General features: G+C 40.0%; 3 protein-coding genes across 9 annotated transcripts; 2 read left to right on the forward strand and 1 right to left on the reverse strand.

Annotated features, from left to right (window-relative positions):
* Window positions 1-98: 98 nt before the first annotated feature.
* LOC139774159 (uncharacterized) lies at window positions 99-5,250 on the forward strand. 3 transcript variants are annotated; one of them, XM_071709199.1, is made up of 9 exons: window positions 99-550; window positions 705-1,909; window positions 2,214-2,316; window positions 3,408-3,589; window positions 3,670-4,010; window positions 4,162-4,486; window positions 4,704-4,788; window positions 4,894-5,023; window positions 5,106-5,250. In XM_071709199.1, exons 1-9 carry the CDS (start codon window positions 327-329, stop codon window positions 5,130-5,132), a joined length of 2,622 nt encoding a protein of 873 aa, XP_071565300.1. In that variant the 5' UTR covers window positions 99-326; the 3' UTR covers window positions 5,133-5,250. The 3 variants fall into 3 exon arrangements, with proteins under 3 accessions (XP_071565300.1, XP_071565303.1, XP_071565302.1); XM_071709202.1 differs by having other exon boundaries at window positions 2,223-2,316; XM_071709201.1 differs by having other exon boundaries at window positions 100-550; window positions 3,673-4,010.
* On the reverse strand, window positions 2,400-11,584 carry LOC139774161 (uncharacterized). Of its 3 annotated transcripts, none has more exons than XM_071709207.1 (6): window positions 11,438-11,584; window positions 9,711-9,852; window positions 8,356-9,010; window positions 6,574-6,846; window positions 6,327-6,491; window positions 2,400-6,210 (listed from the first exon to the last, which is right to left on the reverse strand). In XM_071709207.1, exons 3-6 carry the CDS (start codon window positions 8,734-8,736, stop codon window positions 5,797-5,799), a joined length of 1,233 nt encoding a protein of 410 aa, XP_071565308.1. In that variant the 5' UTR covers window positions 8,737-9,010; window positions 9,711-9,852; window positions 11,438-11,584; the 3' UTR covers window positions 2,400-5,796. The 3 variants fall into 3 exon arrangements, with proteins under 3 accessions (XP_071565308.1, XP_071565307.1, XP_071565309.1); XM_071709206.1 differs by having other exon boundaries at window positions 9,701-9,852; XM_071709208.1 differs by having other exon boundaries at window positions 9,701-9,852; window positions 11,480-11,571.
* LOC139774160 (uncharacterized) lies at window positions 7,123-18,907 on the forward strand. Of its 3 annotated transcripts, XM_071709204.1 has the most exons (11): window positions 11,785-12,283; window positions 13,358-14,542; window positions 15,247-15,518; window positions 15,800-16,335; window positions 16,465-16,727; window positions 16,974-17,250; window positions 17,500-17,631; window positions 17,758-17,945; window positions 18,112-18,255; window positions 18,389-18,513; window positions 18,663-18,907. In XM_071709204.1, exons 2-11 carry the CDS (start codon window positions 14,376-14,378, stop codon window positions 18,767-18,769), a joined length of 2,211 nt encoding a protein of 736 aa, XP_071565305.1. In that variant the 5' UTR covers window positions 11,785-12,283; window positions 13,358-14,375; the 3' UTR covers window positions 18,770-18,907. The 3 variants fall into 3 exon arrangements, with proteins under 3 accessions (XP_071565306.1, XP_071565305.1, XP_071565304.1); XM_071709205.1 differs by lacking the exons at window positions 11,785-12,283; window positions 13,358-14,542 and adding an exon at window positions 7,123-7,273; XM_071709203.1 differs by lacking the exon at window positions 11,785-12,283 and having other exon boundaries at window positions 12,566-14,542.
* The last annotated feature ends 2 nt before the right edge of the window (window positions 18,908-18,909 follow it).

The following is an 18,909-nucleotide window of genomic DNA, read 5'->3' on the forward strand; positions in this document are numbered from 1 at the left end:
CGACCAACAAACGATTAAAAAAAAAAAAAATTAATAAAGTCGAAGTTGACCGGCTAAGTTACGGGAGGTCCGTTTCGATTTGATTTCGGTTGGCAGACATTATGCAAGTAAAAATATATATGGCCGACATCGTCGACAATCGTCGACATTGCTCGATGAAATATGAAACTCCGTCGCGCGTAGCCGTGCGTAAATCTTTTGTATTAGTTGACGCACGATTCTGGGATACAAAAAATAATTCAAGATACGTAGATTCCCTTTTAATCGTCCGCCCGTAAAATCTCTCGAGCTGTTCGCGCGATCGAGAGGCTAAACCTCTGACAAAAATGGCGTATCGCGGTGTGAAGGGCTCCGATCCGTTTGTGTCGAAAACTTCCCGGAATGAACGTTTCGCGCAGATGTCGAAGCAAGAGCAGATCATTCAACAAAAGAAGATGGAAATCCAGGCGAAAATGCAGGAGCAAAAAGCGAAGGAAGCCGTGGAATCCATGAAAAAGTCAAGCTCGTCATCGTCAGCCTCGACCACAACAACTAGTAAAAGTGCTCCAAAGTAAGCGGAGTAAATCTCTTCTCTGTCACGTCACGTCGCGTCAGTTCGATCTTCCGGACGAAATTTACATTATAATTTACGCGTTTGAAATATTTATATCGATTACTTGAAGGTGTAAAATTTGGAGGAAGTAAAATTCATTGTTTGTCCATAGGGAAGATGATGACAAGCCTACCATGAATGCGTTTGCCAATGACGGCAGTTTTCTCGATCAGTTTAAAAAGATAGCCAGCAAAACGACCGGCAAACAAGAACAGGATAAAGAAGATAAGAGAAAAGATGAGAGAAGCTACGAAGTTGTTAGAGAGAGAGACAGAGAAAGAAAGCGCAGCAGCGAAAAGAGTAGAGATTGGGACAGCAGACGCGATCGCAGAAGAAATGACACACGATGGGGAAGAAGTTCGGATAGGAAACACAGCTCGTCGTCGAGTCCATCGCCTACCAGGCGAAGATCGCCACCTAGTCCAGAGACGCGGCACAGCTACAATCAGTCACAGAACGGACAGCGCGCTCAGCAATTTAATCAGCAATTCCCAATTCAAAATAACAACCATGTCTCTTCCATCCCGTCCCTCATGTCGCAACCGGTGCAGATGCAAATGACAAATATACCACCCCCAAATATAAGGAACATGACGCCAAATATCCCATCTGCGCACATGCAGAGGATACCGGTGTCGAAAAATTTTAGCAACAATTACGCTAACATGAACGAGCATTCTAATAATGTGAGGATGCAGATCGCGCCCCCACATATCATACGTCCTCCACCACCTCCTCCCATTCAGAGCATTCCACCTAATACAAATGTTCCACCTCCAAATATGCAGATGTCTCAAGCCATGCCCATGCCCCCCAACTTATCCTCGCCGTCGAACGCGCAACAGCACATCATACAAAATCCGCAGCAATGCAACGTACCACCGCCGGCGTGCAACGCCAGTTTACAGCCTCCGAATATTCCTCCGCCTAATATTCCACCGCCCAACATTTTGCCACCGATGTCGCAAATGCCTCCGACTATGATGCCTATTACAGGCTCGCAGGCCATCGTAGTAACGGTATCAAACGTAGCCAATGTTCCACCCCCAAACGTGATAACGTCCATGATAATGTCAGCACCTCCGCCAGTGCACACCGTCCCATCGACGATCAATTCGGTCCCACCTCCAAACTTGAATATTCCTCCGCCAAATATCCCACCTCCCAATGTCATTCCTAATGCAGCACCAACGCGCGGTCTTATGTCCAGTGGCTATGCTCTTTCCAATCAGGTACCTATCTCAGTGGGTCCTCCTAACGTACAAATACCACCACCTGTAAGACCGCCGGCTAATCTACAAAGTTCCGAACAACAAGGTACGATATCACAGTTGAGAAATACGTTTCTCTTGTGTCGCATAGCTGTGTAACGTTATTTATAAGCACTAGACACTTTGTTCTATCTCTTGCACAATTTTAACGCAATTATGGGACATTAGGAAAATAATTTGTTGTAAGATATAGTATTAAAAATTAAAAAAAAAGAATTTATATATCTATATATATACACGATATTTGTTTATATTTATAATTATTAAAATGTACATGTATACACACACATAGACACACGTATAGATATTTGGGACATTATTATACAAAGTATCTAACAAAAGATTCTAAGTGTGTTTAGTAGAGGCTGAGCAGCTGGCACGAATCGTGGCTGACTGTGGGGATGAGATAGAACAAGAAGTGCGAGAGAAGAATGCCCAAGATCCTAAATTATGGTAACTACTGTCCTCACTGGTCCTCGTTTTGTATTTCCATTCCCCTATTCCTCGTTTATAATATAATTAATACTTTTATAATATCTAGGACGATAATATTTTATTTTGTATTATAGGACATTGTACAAATCTTTATCACATAGTTCTTGACATCTTAGTAACATGAAAGATTGAATGTACAATTTTGTTGAATGGCCGCTTAATGTGAATTGTTGCAAATATATGTTTGCATTTCCTAAATATCAACTGCATCGCAAAATTATTTGCTGATTATAGAAATTTGTCTACATGTTTCTTATATTTTCATAAAGCAAGCTATTTTTAGATTCGATAAAACTGTTACTACTGATGAATGCATTCTCACATGAAACATATTTTTTTTCTTACAATCGCAATAATCGTACCATATGTATTTGACAACCCATGACTTACAATTACATAGGACACATTTCTTTTTCTTGACTTTAATGTTTTTACTAATATAATATTTTCCATATAAAAAAAAACTAAAATTTTGAAATTATAAAAATGTTACAAAAGATATGATATATGAAAAAGCTTGAGACAAAATATGCAATTATCTTCTAATTGAGTTTTTGCGTACATTTGCTATATTCTTTTATTTTTAAACACGTATTTAAACACGTTATTCTCAACAACCGAGTTTTATCTTGTTTCAAACATATTTATTTCACAAAGTAAATATCTATACTACACCAGTAATGCTTTACATTCTAAGATTTAAATTTTATACGATGGTTTTTAATATTAGTCAAAAGCAAGAGGAGATATTTGTCATTTCAAAATTTTATTACATATCTCTCAAGTTATAATCACATTTTTTGGAGCATAATTATATATTTTTTCTTGTTTTTGGTGTTTATATGTAGCGCGCATATTTTGAAATGCCAGGCATATACTATATGTAATATCACAGTGCCTCCAATTTCCTTAATCCAAACAAAATCTCAGATTATTTTATTCTGCTACTTTTTACTTCACGTCTATATTAATGTTACACTTCTATGAAAGTATTGTATCTATAGGAATACATATTACTAGACAGCGTTTTAAGTATCATTTTAATCAAGGTTTCTGCACCAAAAGCAAAGTGCAGCGTATCTGCAGTACAGGGGATTGGTTTCTAAATTACGTGCGGAGAAGCCAGATAAGGATAAGAAGAACAGTGGTGCAGAACTTTATTGTCCTGAAGAAGCTCTTAGTGACAATGACGAGGCAGATAAATCTCAGAAATCTCATTCAACTCCACATGGTGAACTATAACTACGTATACAGTTCGGTAATATTTAAGACAAACTTTATTAATATGTGGTTTATATGTACCACTGTTAGCAGATCAGTCAAAGGATGATAATAGGGAAGAACGGAAAAGAAGAAAACGTAGTCGCTGGGGTGATCCAGACAATAAGGTTCTCGTTACGGAGACAAACGTACCTTCTGGTAATAGATCAGGTGCTGTACTTCCGCAACCTGGCATAGCTATACCCGGACAAATTGGGCAACCGGCAGTTATAATACCTTCTCCATCGAAGAGACAACAAATTAAATCAAAGAATCCAATGCTTACCAAGATTTCACGGAATGATCCTGCACTTATCCATTATGCGAGACAGACGTTTGGTACACTCGATTTAAGTGAAGAACAATGGAAAAAGGCAGAGGATCATTATAAGGTAGATTATTGCATCAATTGTAAAAAAAATACATATAGAATATATTAAAATTCACTCTCTCCATCCAATTACACATGAAAATGTAAGAAAGTGAATTTTAAAGATCAATTATTATTTTGTACATATAAAAAAAATATATATCTTTTTTTAGATAAATCTCTTGTACCAAAATCTCTTAAGGAAAAGAGAAGAAGTGAAACGTTTGGAAGCACAAGGGAAACATAAATACGAGTACGACAGCGATGAAGAGACGGAAGGAGGAACTTGGGAACACAAACTGAGGTCAGCTGAAATGGAGGCGACACAGATGTGGGCCGAGGAATTAACCGCGCAAGCGGAAGGCAAACATCACATTGGCGATTTTTTGCCGCCGGATGAGTTAAAAAAATTTTTGGAACAATATAATGCGGTAAAGCAGGGAAAAGAACCTGATTTGAGCGACTATAAGGAATATAAGTTAAAGGAAGATAATATAGGTATGTTCCAAAAATATTTTTTTTCCTCTCTTTCTCTATCAATATTAAATTTATGTAACAAATATAAAGTAGTTAAATTTGATGATTATATTCTTCATTACTATTAATTAAGTTAGCAAACATTTCAAGTTAAATACTAATAAAACTAAAGTTATTCTTTATTCCTTGTTAACAATTATTTCAGTTGGACAATCCAATAACATTTTTCTACTTACAGGGTTTCAGATGCTACAAAAGCTTGGCTGGAGCGAAGGACAAGGGTTGGGTAGCGAGGGTAGTGGTCGAATTGAACCAATTAACAAGTAATACTATTTTTACATTATTAGTATTACTAGTTATCGTCATCTCTCGTGTCGAATACGTTTGTCTAATATTTTCAAGCACTTGATCGTTAAATACGTTTCTAGAGCGACGAATAGACTCGATAGCGCAGGTCTAGGTTCTGAAAGACCAGATGGTGTATCTAGGGACGATGATGAATTTGATGCATATAGAAAACGGATGATGCTTGCTTATAGATTCAGGCCTAATCCATTGGTAAGTATCACGATTGTTACAATAAAATAACGGAAACAAGAAAATATCTAATGGCTTTTAATTACTACGTTTTCTTTTTCAGAATAATCCAAGAAGACCTTATTACTAGAGCTAAAATATCACTAAACTAGTATTCCTTTTATTACCGAACTATGTAGTAGATTGTCTTTATTTTGTATATTTGAGATTGTATATTTCATTTTAAAATATATCTCTTATACAATTTCCGTCTTTCCCTGAGTGAAATTGTTTATAAAAACTGGTTTATCAAAGTTCGAGTGGATTCAAATGATGAAAAGATATATAGATGTCACAAATTTATAAGCAAAAATTTTACTGTACACACTATTTTTTATACTTCAGTATAAAAAAATTATATATATCGCGCAATTATTACCTTTCGGTAAATTCTTAGTGACCGAAATAATAATGAAATTTTTGCAAAGAAAAAATTATTTAACATTACTTTTTCATAAATCTTATGAGAATTTAATTAATTTTTGTTTATTAAAAGTCAATAGCGATATCTATGTCCGATATTTCAAATGATATTTCAGCATAAAAAGAGACAAATAACTTTTACAAGTTACGTCTATGTAAATAAATCATTGTTAATGAAATTCCTTTAACTCGATTAAGCAGACTTATAGTAGTACAGTTACACTGGTTTCTAATTGTAAGTTTAATATACTAAAGCATTTTACTTTTTTAATCTCAAGATTTTCCTTTGTCTTTAGTATCCGTGATGTCAATATTATCGTAAAAGTATTGATTTATATATAATTTCTGTCGACGAGATCCTTAAAAGTGCCTATTAACATACTTCTATAAAGACTGTCATTTTGCACTCTATCTTGGAGCGTATCATCGTCATATGTACTTTTTATGTCCAAACCATTACTGGTCATTATATGTACAGTGTAAATAGCCATTCCCGCCGCGTATTTCCCGAATTTGGTAAAATGTTGGGACAATACCTCGTAAGGAAAGAGGATTTTCGGATCGTAACCGGCTCTTTCGATACACCTGGATAGTGTTTCGTAATATTCGTGTATTACCTGATCGAAATATTTACTCCTTGTTTCTTGCGTGCAGCAGCAGAAGAGTACATAAATTAGATCTAAAACGGGAGACGCGTAACGACATATCTGAAGGTCTATGAAACGCAAGTCGCACGGATTTTTCTCCTGAAACGAAACGATGCCATATGAGATATGTGAAAGTATGCTTATGTACATTAACTTAATGCAAATCTTAGGATAACGATGTATATCTTATTGAGAAAGTATTTAATCGTATATACTTGATCGTATTTGAAGAGTATGTTGTTGGTCCAAGAGTCACCATGGTTTACAACGGCGTATGGCTCAGCGGCTTTTCCATCAGTTGCATCAATCATGTTCTGCGTTAGATTATCCACGAATCGTTGGTACCTCTCGGAATAATGTTTGTCTTCGTTTGCTAAAGCCTATACATGGTATAAAGAAAACACGATTCAATTAAGTACAATGGTATCGACGATTTTTAAGGACCAACGAAATATGAAGTACCTTCAATATGACATTGGTGAGCCGTTTTTCAACAATAATACCAATGTTATCTTTATCAGCTTTTTTTTTAGCGTGTTCTTGAGAAAACAAGGGTTCTTGCATCCGCTTTAATTTCTCGAAGCCCATCGGATTCGCGGAACGCGTAATAAAGCTGTACGCGTGCAATTCACCTAAGCATCGTAACGCCAACCTGAGATGCGGATAATCCATAATTTTGCTTTTTGACTTGGCCATCATAAAACCTTGGGGCGTTAGATTTTCTAACATCAGGAACTACGGTAAATTATATGTCGTTATTCAAATGTTCGCTTCTTGTCGCTTCGAGTGTATATTCTTTAGAAGTAAGATACGAATCTAATCTCAATAATCGCGCTACATCAGAAACATGTGAAAGTTTATCATATGTTATGAGATAACTGAGGCTGATAATCGCAATGTTGTCGAGTCACGTCTCATCTCACCAACAGATATTTGTACTTGTATCGATGAATAAGCATCTTTATGTACGCGTGTGTAATATAAATAAATTACTCGCAAGAAACAGCTGTAAATTGCAATTAGAGTGAATTACAAAATAGTTTCTTCTCAGTTTTCTCTGTTAAGGTCTTATCAGTCAAGTATAAATCACTGTTATTAGATGAGATGTTGAAGCTACGTCTCGTGCAAGACGAGATAAGATAAGGACACCTTCTATTGGAAGGTAAATTACTTTAACTCATTTTTTATTTTACGTCACGCGCGCAGAAGTTCTTCCATCAAAATGTCAAGAGATATTACGTACGTGATGTTACGTGCCGAACAAGAATCAAGAAGTGCACGTGTACTTTCGCGAGCCATCTAATTATATCAGACACTTTGCTCCGTACCTCTACCGCGTGCCTAACATTGATTACATCTACTTTTACGGCTAAATACGATCGGTGAAAAGACTCCAAAAATTGCGGAAGATGTATATAGTATTTATTTATGTCGATTTGCGATCGCCGACCGTTTTCTTATATAAAACTTCAAATACGGTGGCTTTCGAACGAATAATTGGAGGGTTGCGATTTAAAGGAAAGCTATACGTCCGCGAATTCGCTTCCGTGAATTTCGTATTTAATTGAATTCTAAAATTGATAATTGCGCAAATGTGGAGCCGCGCCAAATTATAAGAGCTTCCTTCGTATTAAATGCTTAAATGCAGATTGGCTATTAACGAAAATATTGCGTAACGCAAAGGTTAACCGGACCTTATGTCTCACTTGATAATCTTTAAACCAGTTTATTATATGCCCGGGCGTCGCGCGCGCATATGCGTGCCCGTGTGTCCGTGTGTCATTATAAATCGACATTTCACTTCGCGACATGATGCCCCGCGTTTTATTACACGTATAAATCTCGCCGAGCCAATTTAGCAAACGCATCACGAAGCGCATTGTCTTGAGGACGTACAAAAGAGTCAAGCATCATCGAAATAATTAGCTTCAGCTGATCGAAATGAAAGATAATGTTACGAGTAATAATAGCGCTTGAAATTTTACACATACGCGTACGTAACGATATAATCGTTCCTCTATTATTTAATATTTCCTTGAAAAAAAAAAAAGTGATTGTCGAGCGGTTATCTTTCTTACCGCTCCATTACGTGGCCGCGCTATATCCGCGCAAGAAAAGAGATTATGTAAAGGCGACGTATGGAATTTACATGTGCGATTACACGATTCTCGGCTCTTTCGTACGTGCATTATTATTGCTTCATCGGCGGGGATCACGTACGGCGGTGGTGAACCGCAAAATTACCTGTTTTCCGGACTCGTCATTAGCGTCGTATAAAATAGGGAAGCGGTCGACAAATTCGCCGCGTCCCTTCATAGTCTCTTTGAAAATGGGCAACACCTCTCGATAGAAGAATATCTCGCGCTTGAACAACTTTGCGACACTGCTGTCCGACAGCAGATCGTCGGGGTTAATCTGCGTAGTTTTCAGTATAAGCTCAATTTTCTTGACTTCGCCGTTCTCGATGCTCTCGATCGTGACGCGATAAATGAGGCCAACGTAATTATCGCCCTTGCTGGTGCCCTCGATTATGCGAAATTTCGGAGCCGTCAGCTCGATGGTTTTCGCGTATGCGCGTAAATAACCGAGCAATCGCTCGTCCGACACAGTTTCCTCGTCTGCCATTTTCCTTTTTTTTTCCCCTTTTCCTGCCCGTTGACGCCTTTATCTCGCGAAGATCGAGCGGATGTTGCTTACAATTGTTCCTTGCGACAGAGTCAGTAACACTCTAAGCTTTGTTTCAAAGATCGCCGAGACACGGAATCGAACGGGCAATTCTACACGCTGCCTGCCGCACCTCGGTGATAAGAGAGCGATTACTGGAGACGATCGTTGAAAAGCATCGCTTATATTATTTTCGTTATCGCTTTCTTCAGTTCGTCAATCGTTACTAGGCAAACTATAAACATTATGAAATATACAAGATTAAACTCTTAATCTAATTCTGAAAGAAGCTCTGTACGCTGATACATGCCATCTTTCACTGTTTTCTCTCTTCCTCTCTCTCTCTCTCTCTCTCTCTCTCTCTCTCTCTCTCTCTCTCTCTCTCTCTCTCTCTCTCTCTCTCTCTCTCTCTCTCTCTCTCTTTTTATTTATCTCAAGTAAATAGTTAAATTTGTTTGATGAAATTGTAAGTTAAATATTCTTGACGTGTGCTGTTAAACTCTGTTAAAGCGGTTGTTCACCTTTAACGTTACCTAGAACGAAAGGCGTTCAGAAGTATGGTTGTGTCGCTTACATCTGTTAGTTATTTTTATACCAAACGCGCAACAGAGAAAGGAAGGAAAAGAGAGGAGTGTGAGGCGTGGCGAGATACTGACCACCATTTCTCCAATTAAAGTGCCTTTACCCGTTTCCAGTCGAGAAACGGTGTTTCCTACGATAGTCTACTTAAGTCTGTTATATATATCTTTTTTAAAAAAACAAATGTATATATGTATATTTATTTGAGAGATTTTATGTATATATATATATATATATATATAAAATTTCTCAAGTAGCTGTTACAGGAAATATCATTTAAAATATCTCTATCCGTTTCCAAACAAAAAATGTGCATTCACAGGCAACAAAATGTATAAAAACTTACTCTTGCCTACTTATTCATTTATATACTGAGTGAAAATTGCTCGTGGAATCCTCGTTAACGGACACAAATCACTCATCCTAAACGATCTGGCGAACAATTTGATCCGCTCACTTTACTGACCGAATAAAAACGCGAGACCGAGTCGAGTATACCTGTAAAATAAGAAGAGAAATTCTCAAGGAGAGGATCCTTGATTTAAATAAACAGAAAGTTATAGACCGAGAAGGATATCCCGCGCGGCTTCTTATCAAAAGCACGAAAAACGACGATGATCGGACGTGCGCGCATTTTGTCGTGGTGGTACAAACGGGGAAAAAAATCGGCTGGGGAAACAATCGGTATCTTATCCCGAAGAAGTTGACCAAGATCTTTACGTCTCAGTGCGGCGGCACTCTCGTACACAGTGTGACCCTATACAATTTTACGAACCTACCAACTTGTACTAGCCGCTTGCGTAATCGTGACTTTCATACGTTGCACTTTCGTTTTCGAAAGTGTGACGTAATCCGCTATTTAGACAGAGGAATCCGATGGAACAAAAAAAAGAAAGAAAACTATCATCGGACGCGTTTTCTCGCGGAAGCGTCCGAAAAGCTTCCGAGAAGTCGGAATCGGAAGGGATATAACGTACGCCGTGGAGAACGCCCGTCCGCGGCTCTTGAAGCTTCGAGAACATATTGTTAACGAGGCGGCGCATTGCCTTGTTCTATTTTTTTTTTCCACAGCAGGTACGCGAGGTCACCTGTCGTGGGTATAGTATTTCTCCGCTCGAATCGTTCTTTACAATTAAACCCTGTATTTTTCATCTCTCCTTCTCTCCTCAACGTCTCTATAAGTGCGTACCTATAATATTTCACTGCAGATTAAAAGGTACGTAATAGTATAACAGAGGACAAGACAACATGTGATGTCATCTTCATATATACGTGTACATTTTCAATCTCTCGCGCGTCGGTTATTAGCTTTTCAGCATTATCTCACGGCGCTCGCCGCGCTCATTGTTCGCATAAATAACGTCATTGAAAAAAGAAAGAACGATAGGTATCGCGATCCCTATAATTTACTCGTTTCTCAGTGCCCGTTGCGTTACTCGCGTTAAGCCTTGCGCGCTCGCAGCTCGTTTCGCACGTACCGCGCGACGACGTGACGCGCGATATGACGTTCCCCCCACGCTCCCCCACGTCACGTCCCCCGGGTTGATTACGCAGGATGATCCCCCGATTTTCCGCCGCGATCGCGGCGAGAGTCCGCGTCCGTTCGGTCCGCGGGGGCGTTGACACGATCGGCGGACGCGAACGCGACGTACCCTCTCGGATCAGTCGGATCTCGGATCGCGAGCGGATCTCCCTCGGGGAAGGAGCAGGAGGGGAGGGGGGGATCTGTTTTTTCCATCGATCCCGATTGCCCAACGATCGAGAGGCACATAATAATCGCGAGAGATTGTATCATAGCGGGCCGGGATATTTCAAGGCGATACGACCGTTCTCCAAGTCGCCGCCGCCGCGCCGATTCGGCCTTACTCCAGTATCCTCGATGTAATAAACGAACGAGACTTCGCCCGGAGCGCTCGTTTTCCTCCTGCTTCTTGCAATCCGCCCGGGCGCAAATAAACGGCGCTGAACAGATCCGGTCGGATTCGATCGTTAAAGTCATCGAGGAACAATCGTACGGTCGGGCGTTACGCCGTTACGGTCTCTAATGCTTCTCCTTTTTCTACTTGAATTTTTCTCTACTCGCCTTCGTTCGATTCACTTTGACGCGCCTCCGTCTCTTTGTTACCTCCGCTTTCCCTCGTTATCTCTTCACCCTGCGGCACTGCTCCTCGAAATTCCGATACACTCGACACGGATTGTCGATCGCGGCACACTGCGAGATTATTTCGCGGAACATTGTTCCGACGGTAAAAATGTCCACGTGACATTTTTTTAATTGCCTTCAACTAGCCACGATTAGTCATCGTCATATGCCTGTGAGTCGGATCACAGATCACACGGCGTACTTATTATCGCTACGTCGAGTGATGTAATAGGCAATAGTACGCGTGTACTTGAAATCGCCGTATTAATTTTTACGCCTACATTTTATCGTGTTATTGAAAGAAATTTTATGATAATTCGCAGATTCATGATGGAGAAAAGTCAGGGACGATTGGTTCTTGTATAACACAAGATGCTGATCGAGGAAGCGCGCGGTGTTTTTTTTTTTTTTTGCGGAATCTCATTTACAGAGTCGACAGCTCTTCGATTTTAATATTTTTATAAGAAATAAAATTGACGTCAATTGAGAAGTACAGGCAAGTTCAACATTTACATTTCAACGTTCGCCGTTGAATTTACTCTCACGTTTCTCGATCTAATCTTTATGCGTGCTGCAAAATAATTTCACTGGCTTTGTAAGTACTTCAAAAACAAGGCATCACGACGAAGAGGACTCAAAGACGATTAGTTCTTGTATAATACGATATTTCAGATTTAATTAGTTTTAATTTTAATTGTTACAGGAAATAACTACTGAATGATTTATGAAGAAATACAGGCCGTTCGGGTGCCATGAGTTTTAGCATTCAGCGTTGAATTTTCAAAGGTATGCAACGAGTCGAAAAGCCGATTTCTCATGACTCTCGATCACCGTATTGCAGAATGCTCTCGATCTCGTTGGCGTTCGCCCCCGTAAAGGGTCCTGAGAACAAAGCGTTACGATAATCGTCGCGAAAAGAGATCTGCGGCAGGCCGGGGATGTGGATGTGGATGTGTGTGTATACGTGTGTATTTCCTGAATGAAAATCCATAACCGGACGCCGCCGACGCAATGCGGTCCCCTTTCATTCCGGGGCCAGCCACAGTCACTCTCGATTTCGTTCTCTCTCCGCAAAGGTTCCCGTTCCCGGTCGCAACTCGCTGCGCACAGCCTATGCGGCAGCCGGCAGCGGAGCCGAGCGGAGTCGAGCGGCGGAGTGGCAGACGGGAAAGGTACCCCGGGCCCCCGGGCCCCGGGTTTCCGTGGGGTCTTAACACCCCACCCTTTCACCGTGTGTTCACCGCCACCTGTACAGGTCGACCGAGACTGGAGAACGGGACCGGGACCGCCGCCGTCGCCGCCGCCGCCGCCGGTTCTCCAAGTTGAAAAGGAATGGTAGTGAGAGTCCGAGACTTGGAGAGCCGCGCGCGGGAGCGGGGAAGGGAAAGGGGGCTTTTCACGAGCGGCTGTCGCGACCGTCGAGAACGCTCGCTCGCTCGTACGTTCGCGCGCGCGTGCGAGCGCGCGGCCACTTTAATGTGAAAGTAAAGTCTTACAGTTGACCGAAAACTGCGTGCCCGTCGTGCTCTCGTCGGCTATCCGCGACCGACGTGCCATGCCGTAGCGTGTTGTTCCGCGCGATCGTGCGATGTACATGTCCGTACGGCTCCAACCGACCGGTTCTACGGCCGCGGTCGACACGTTGTAATAAAAAATAAGAAAGAGAAAAATTAATTTAAAAAAAAAGAAATAAACCCCCGGAGATTCGCTCTAATCGCCTCGCTAATTAATTGCCGTATCGAAGCGCGAGTTGACTCATCCACGGCGCACGCAATATTTCAATCGCGACGTGTGCTCCTCGACTTTCTATATACACTTGTCCGGCGTTCTTTCGTCATAATTTATCTTCTTGATCGTCAGCTGTCCCTCCATGCTGCGCCTATTTCTGAAGGACTCGATTCGCTGGACGATACGAGAGCGACGTTAGCAGCGGGACCACAAGAAGAAGGAAGAAACAGAAAGAAAAGAGAAGAAAAAAAAGTGAGAGAGATACGCAAAATTTCATTCGTCGCTTCTCAATCGAGTAGCGATAAAAATTGGCTGCCCGAATCTGTAACTTCCGGCGAAGTGAGGCTGTCTCGATTAAGTTGGACGTCTTCCCTCGTACAGCAACGCAGGAGAGTGCTTGTGGCATTTGCGCAAATTTGTTAATTTGTTTGCTTTAAAAAAGAAAAAGTGGAAGTGCGAATATCGAAGCTATCCTTTCCGAAGAAGTCCTTCGTTTAACACACGGACCAAGTGCGATCGGTGTAACGCGAAAAATTTACTGTAAACGGTACATAATTGATCGATATTCCTGTATTATTTTTGAATGAACATCGCGATGCGTTAACGCATTTTCGAAAGATATGTCACGTACGTTCCGTGCGTTCGCCAAGCCGCGTGCGGATCCGTGCGGACAAGTTTGAGGAGACTTTAACGCGCAAATCGGACTGCTGGTCGGTAGTTATGCATGGATGGACGAGTAGAAATCACCGCGTGTAAATGAATCTCAGCCACGGTATTATTTCCATTCGCGCGAACACTATATCACTATGTGATAAATCGGAGTGCGCGTGCGACAAGTGAGTGCGTGTGTGGACTAGAAGTTAAATGTCTGTTTATCCATGCGACGAGGCTAAACAAAACGAAGGAAAGGAGGAAAGGAGGGAAGGAAGGAAGGAAGGAAGGAAAGTCGAAAGCGTACGCGGATTCGCGCGCGATTCATCCATCGGGTTTCTCGATAAGAGTCGACTTGATTAATTGCGAATCGAATGAGTTTTTCGCACATGTACCTGTAGCTATGCGCACACGTTCTCAAACGTAGTCGCGTCGATCTTCCTGCTCGAGGCTTTTTTTTTTTTTGGAAACTTATACGGTTCCGCAGAACATTGTAATTATGAAACGAACGGTGCTCGTCATCGCGTGCGTTTTGGGCTTTGTCTTAGCGGGAAGTCCTAGATTACCCCGAACATCCGCTGATCAGCGTGGCACGCGTAGTGCAAGCCATAATAATAGTACCGGCGCAACGCCGCAGCCGTCTTCCCGCAATTTGCAGCGAAATAGGTGAGAATAATTGAGAGAGGGTGTCCCCTCGCAACCCGATTCTCCCTCTCTTTTCGCTCTCTCTCTCTCTCTCTCTCTCTCTCTCTCTCTCTCTCTCTCTCTTTCTTCCGCTCGAACGTCTCGTTTTTATTCGTTTATTCACGCTTCTAAAGATGAAGTACAAAATGAACCGTAATAACAGAGATCTCTTATAGACGGGAGAACCGAACAGTTAACCGCTCGTTACGTAAACCAGTCGATCATACTCCCAAAGCTTGCCGATACTCCGCTTACGAAACTTTCCATTTAGTTTGCGAATGTATTCATAACCGTGCATCACGCGATGTTGCAGCTTTACGTTAATGACACTAAATGCGATGCAGATGCAGATGCATCTTCAGTAGAACGATTCGGAGCCAAATGGCAAATGATTTGATTCGCGGAACGGCATAATGAGTCTTGTTCCATTTATAATGTAATAACGAGAAGAATAGTTGAATAGTTGAGGACTAGTTGAGTAACTTTTCGATGATAAAATTACAATACCGTTAAGTTTTCAATGATCGAGTTATTGACGAATATTTTTAGTCGTCAGTAGTAATTAGGAAAACATAAAAAGATATTGAAATTTATTTTATGATTGGAGAGCGCCTATTTCGGTAAATGGACGGATATTGGCAATGAACTAACAATTAGACGAAGCCAATGAATATTATCTGTTATAGGGAGCAATACCTTTTCAACGTCTTCGAAGTAATAGTATCAACTTTGGAGTCCAAGTTACAGCGAATCGAGAATTTAGATAAGGCGGTGGAGCACTTGATGAGAAGAGTAGAGGCTTTAGATTCCCGCGTAAACGATAACATTGACAAAACAGATGCGGTTATTACTAAGCTTAGGACGTTAGATTTGAAGCTTTTCAATGCGTATCCTATCATATCCGCGGAAACTGCAACGAGAATTACCGAAAGCAAGAGCGGAAGTAGCGCGGAAGATGGTGAGTATGAGATATATATATTTTTACGAAACTGTTTGTTTCGAAACTTGGTTATTCAACCGATCTCGATTTCTTTTTTTATATACAGTACGCCAAAAGATAAAATTGTATTAGACTATTTTAAAATATTTATGAACCATCAAAACGTACGCACGGCAAGAGAGATGACTCGAACTGATTGCTTTGAAGAAAAATTGACATATTTTATTTTCATTACATTGTGACGATATTAATTTGAAATTAAACAGTATCGCAGTATTTAACTAAAATGTTTTTAACAGTCCCATTTATACGTGTGATTCATCACGATCAAAACGATCAAGCACCAGAAACTCTTGGCGAAAAATTGATTTCCCTGGATCAGAAGGTCTCCGATATCGACCATAAGCTTGTCAATCTTAAGAATCAGCTCGACAATAATTTCTTGCAAACCGATGATATAAATGCCGAGGCGAGTGAAAAGAAGCCTGTCAGTATGAGCGTCATCGAGATCACCAAGGCTATGAATAACGAGGTGATGAACCATATGACGCTCGAGATTGGGAATCTTAAGCAAGCGACAAGTAGTATGGACCGTAAGCTTCAGTTCCATATGAATCTGATGTCGGATAATCTCGGAGCGGTGTACAATATGATTAGTGACGTGCACGGTGCTGTTGTCGAGAAAAATTACGAGAACAATCGGCATAATCGTCCTAATGTAACAACGAATGTAACCGAAGCCCCGACGAAACGCAACAAAGCCGATCGTCTTACCGAACAAATGTATCCGATACTTGTCGTTTCTGAAAAGATGGATCAAGTTTGGAACGCAGTGGTAAGTTTTTAATATGAGAGAAGCGTGTTGAAATTCAGTGTGCGAATCAATGTTGGTAACAAACTGTTATTACGATCAGTTTTGCGCGTAATGTCAAGAATAATATAACGTTAATTTGAATAATATTAGATGGGGACCAAGAGTTCGGTGGACGATTTGCTACCGAAATCCGACGAATTACTTACTCAGACCCAAAGGCAAGAGAGAGCGATTAGCGAAATTCATGCCGATCTGAAATCAAAGACAAATAAGATCATCGAGAATCTGGAGGGTGTCGAAAGCCGCTTGAGGAAGCAAGAGGACGATGTGGCCACTCTCGCGCAACGCCCGATTCCAGCTGAATTGCTACTGGACCCAACAATCGACCGGCTCGTTGAATATGATCCGAGCAGGTAAGAATTTCTTATACTAAATAACTTGCAAAATAAATATCGAGGATTACGTGAGAATACTATAATACAATGGCAATATATATATAAACGGCAGTTTTTATACATTTGATTAAAAAGTAGTACGATTTATTGTTCTTTAACGAAAACTGTCCACAAATTTTTCCGGTTTATCGGAAGTACTTTCCATAATACAGTAGAAGAAACGTCTCAAACACAAACTAATTCTCTCATGTCGTTTATTCTAAGATACGTCAGCGTAACCGAAGATTTTGTAACGGAGATGCCCACGTCTACGCTACCCACTGTCTCACCGCCCTTGTCAACCACAACATCGATATCGTCCGTCGCTTCACCCTCGAACAATCCTACTAGTTCCACGACACCCATGACGGCAACATCTTCGACTACCGCGAGATCAAATAATAGAAATCGGGGAGTGATATTTCCGAGTGTTAAAAATAAACCCAGTTTAGCAAATTCTACTTTCACAAGCGACATATTAATCAATTACAAGGATATCAAGGTATTTTAATATTTTGTACGACTCTCTCTTTTTTTTCAAAATATCGTCTCGAAGTAAAGCGTGTAATTATGAAAAGAAAATATTTACAAAAGTTAATTGCCAACAATGTATTATTCAAGATAATCCGATATAATTCTTTAATCTTATCAGATATTTTTCGCGAGATTTATTTCAGAGAGCAGAAAACATTTTGATAATATCTAAATATATCGACTTTTAATTTTTTATTATTTTCTCTTGTAAATTTAGGGTTATTCTTGCGTGGATTTATTAAACGGAGGAATGCGAGACAGTGGGATATACTACCTACAAATACGCGGCACGACATATTGGTTCCTTAAAGTCTATTGTGAACAGGAAATTGCTGACGGTGGCTGGACGGTGAGTTTGTTATCGACATCAAAAACAATGTGATAGCATTAAAATATAATATTATCGGAGTAAAAAATGATGAAAGAGGACACGCGCAACGATTAATAATGATTTACAACAAATTTTTATGTAAAGGTTATTCAAAGGAGGGATGATTTCGGAGAGCCAAGGGAGAACTTTAATAGAGATTGGGCAGATTATAAAAACGGTTTTGGAGATCCCGCTAAAGAATTTTGGCTAGGCAATGAAAACATATATATGTTAACAAATAATGAAGATTATATGCTCAGAGTTGAACTTGAGGACTTCGAAGGTAACAAAAGGTATATGCCTAAACTGTAGATTAATTATCGTAGCTTTTTTACTGCTGTTAAAAAGGAGGAGAGGGGGTATTAATGACGAATATGTAGCCTTACAGTTTTCGTACTGGCACATCGTGCAGGTATAAATTGAAATCGGTCGAGTACAATTATAATTTGATTTTATCAGGTACGCACAGTATTCGCACTTTAAGATTTATTCAGAGGGAGAGTATTATAAATTGGAGATAGATGGATATGAAGGAAATGCAGGAGATTCATTGAACGATCCTTGGTACGGATCGAACAATAGTCCGTTCTCCACATACAACAGGTAAAATACAACTTATAAAATAAATAACGTAGAACGTTTATTATATAATAAATGAGATATTTTTATATCATCGTGATAATATGCGAAATTGCTGTGAGAACTCATTGGATTTAGAGATATTTATGCTTTTTAGGGATAATGATAGATCATCCTTGAATTGCGCTTCGATGCTCAAGGGTGGTTGGTGGTGGAAATCTTGTGGACGTGGCTTAAATGGTCTTTATCTAAATGATCCACAAGATCTTACTGCACGACAAGGTATGTTTATAAGTCGTGTATAACGCAGATATTAAAAATTAAAGAAAGTTTTGTACTTCTAACTAATGTAATAGAGATCGTAAATTATGAAAAAATTAAGTTAAACTCTCAATTTGCACTAATGAATAAAAATTATATTATTGTTAAAGGTATCGTATGGTTCCGTTGGAGAGGTTGGGATTATACTTTAAAACGTGCACAGATGATGATTAAACCAAAAGGACCAGCAACAACGACGACAACAACAACGGTATAAACATTGGAATTGTATAAAGTTTGAAACGTTAACTTAATCGAAATTTTTAACGCAATTATTAAATAACAAAACCTTGCACATAGTACTTAAATTATGTATTGCAAACGCATAAACACGCTATTAATATGAAAATTTAAAGC

Source organism: Temnothorax nylanderi, unplaced genomic scaffold (genome assembly GCF_030848795.1).
Source record: "Temnothorax nylanderi isolate EJ_2023f unplaced genomic scaffold, tnyl_v1.0 TNYL_tig0074_pilon, whole genome shotgun sequence".
Taxonomy (NCBI): domain Eukaryota; kingdom Metazoa; phylum Arthropoda; class Insecta; order Hymenoptera; family Formicidae; genus Temnothorax; species Temnothorax nylanderi.

Excerpts from the sequence above, each read along its gene's own strand:
- LOC139774161 (XM_071709207.1), bottom strand. The coding sequence starts at position 8,736 with ATGGCAGACGAGGAAACTGTGTCGGACGAGCGATTGCTCGGTTATTTA. Across the intron at positions 6,847-8,355 it reads ATGACGAGTCCGGAAAACAG|TTCCTGATGTTAGAAAATCT; the intron begins GTAATTTTGCGG and ends AATTTACCGTAG. Across the intron at positions 6,211-6,326 it reads TACTCTTCAAATACGATCAA|GAGAAAAATCCGTGCGACTT; the intron begins GTATATACGATT and ends GTTTCGTTTCAG.
- LOC139774160 (XM_071709204.1), top strand. The coding sequence starts at position 14,376 with ATGAAACGAACGGTGCTCGTCATCGCGTGCGTTTTGGGCTTTGTCTTA. Across the intron at positions 14,543-15,246 it reads CGCAATTTGCAGCGAAATAG|GGAGCAATACCTTTTCAACG; the intron begins GTGAGAATAATT and ends TATCTGTTATAG. Across the intron at positions 17,632-17,757 it reads TTGCTGACGGTGGCTGGACG|GTTATTCAAAGGAGGGATGA; the intron begins GTGAGTTTGTTA and ends TTTTATGTAAAG.
- LOC139774159 (XM_071709199.1), top strand. The coding sequence starts at position 327 with ATGGCGTATCGCGGTGTGAAGGGCTCCGATCCGTTTGTGTCGAAAACT. Across the intron at positions 2,317-3,407 it reads GCCCAAGATCCTAAATTATG|GTTTCTGCACCAAAAGCAAA; the intron begins GTAACTACTGTC and ends ATTTTAATCAAG. Across the intron at positions 4,487-4,703 it reads GTTAAAGGAAGATAATATAG|GGTTTCAGATGCTACAAAAG; the intron begins GTATGTTCCAAA and ends TTCTACTTACAG.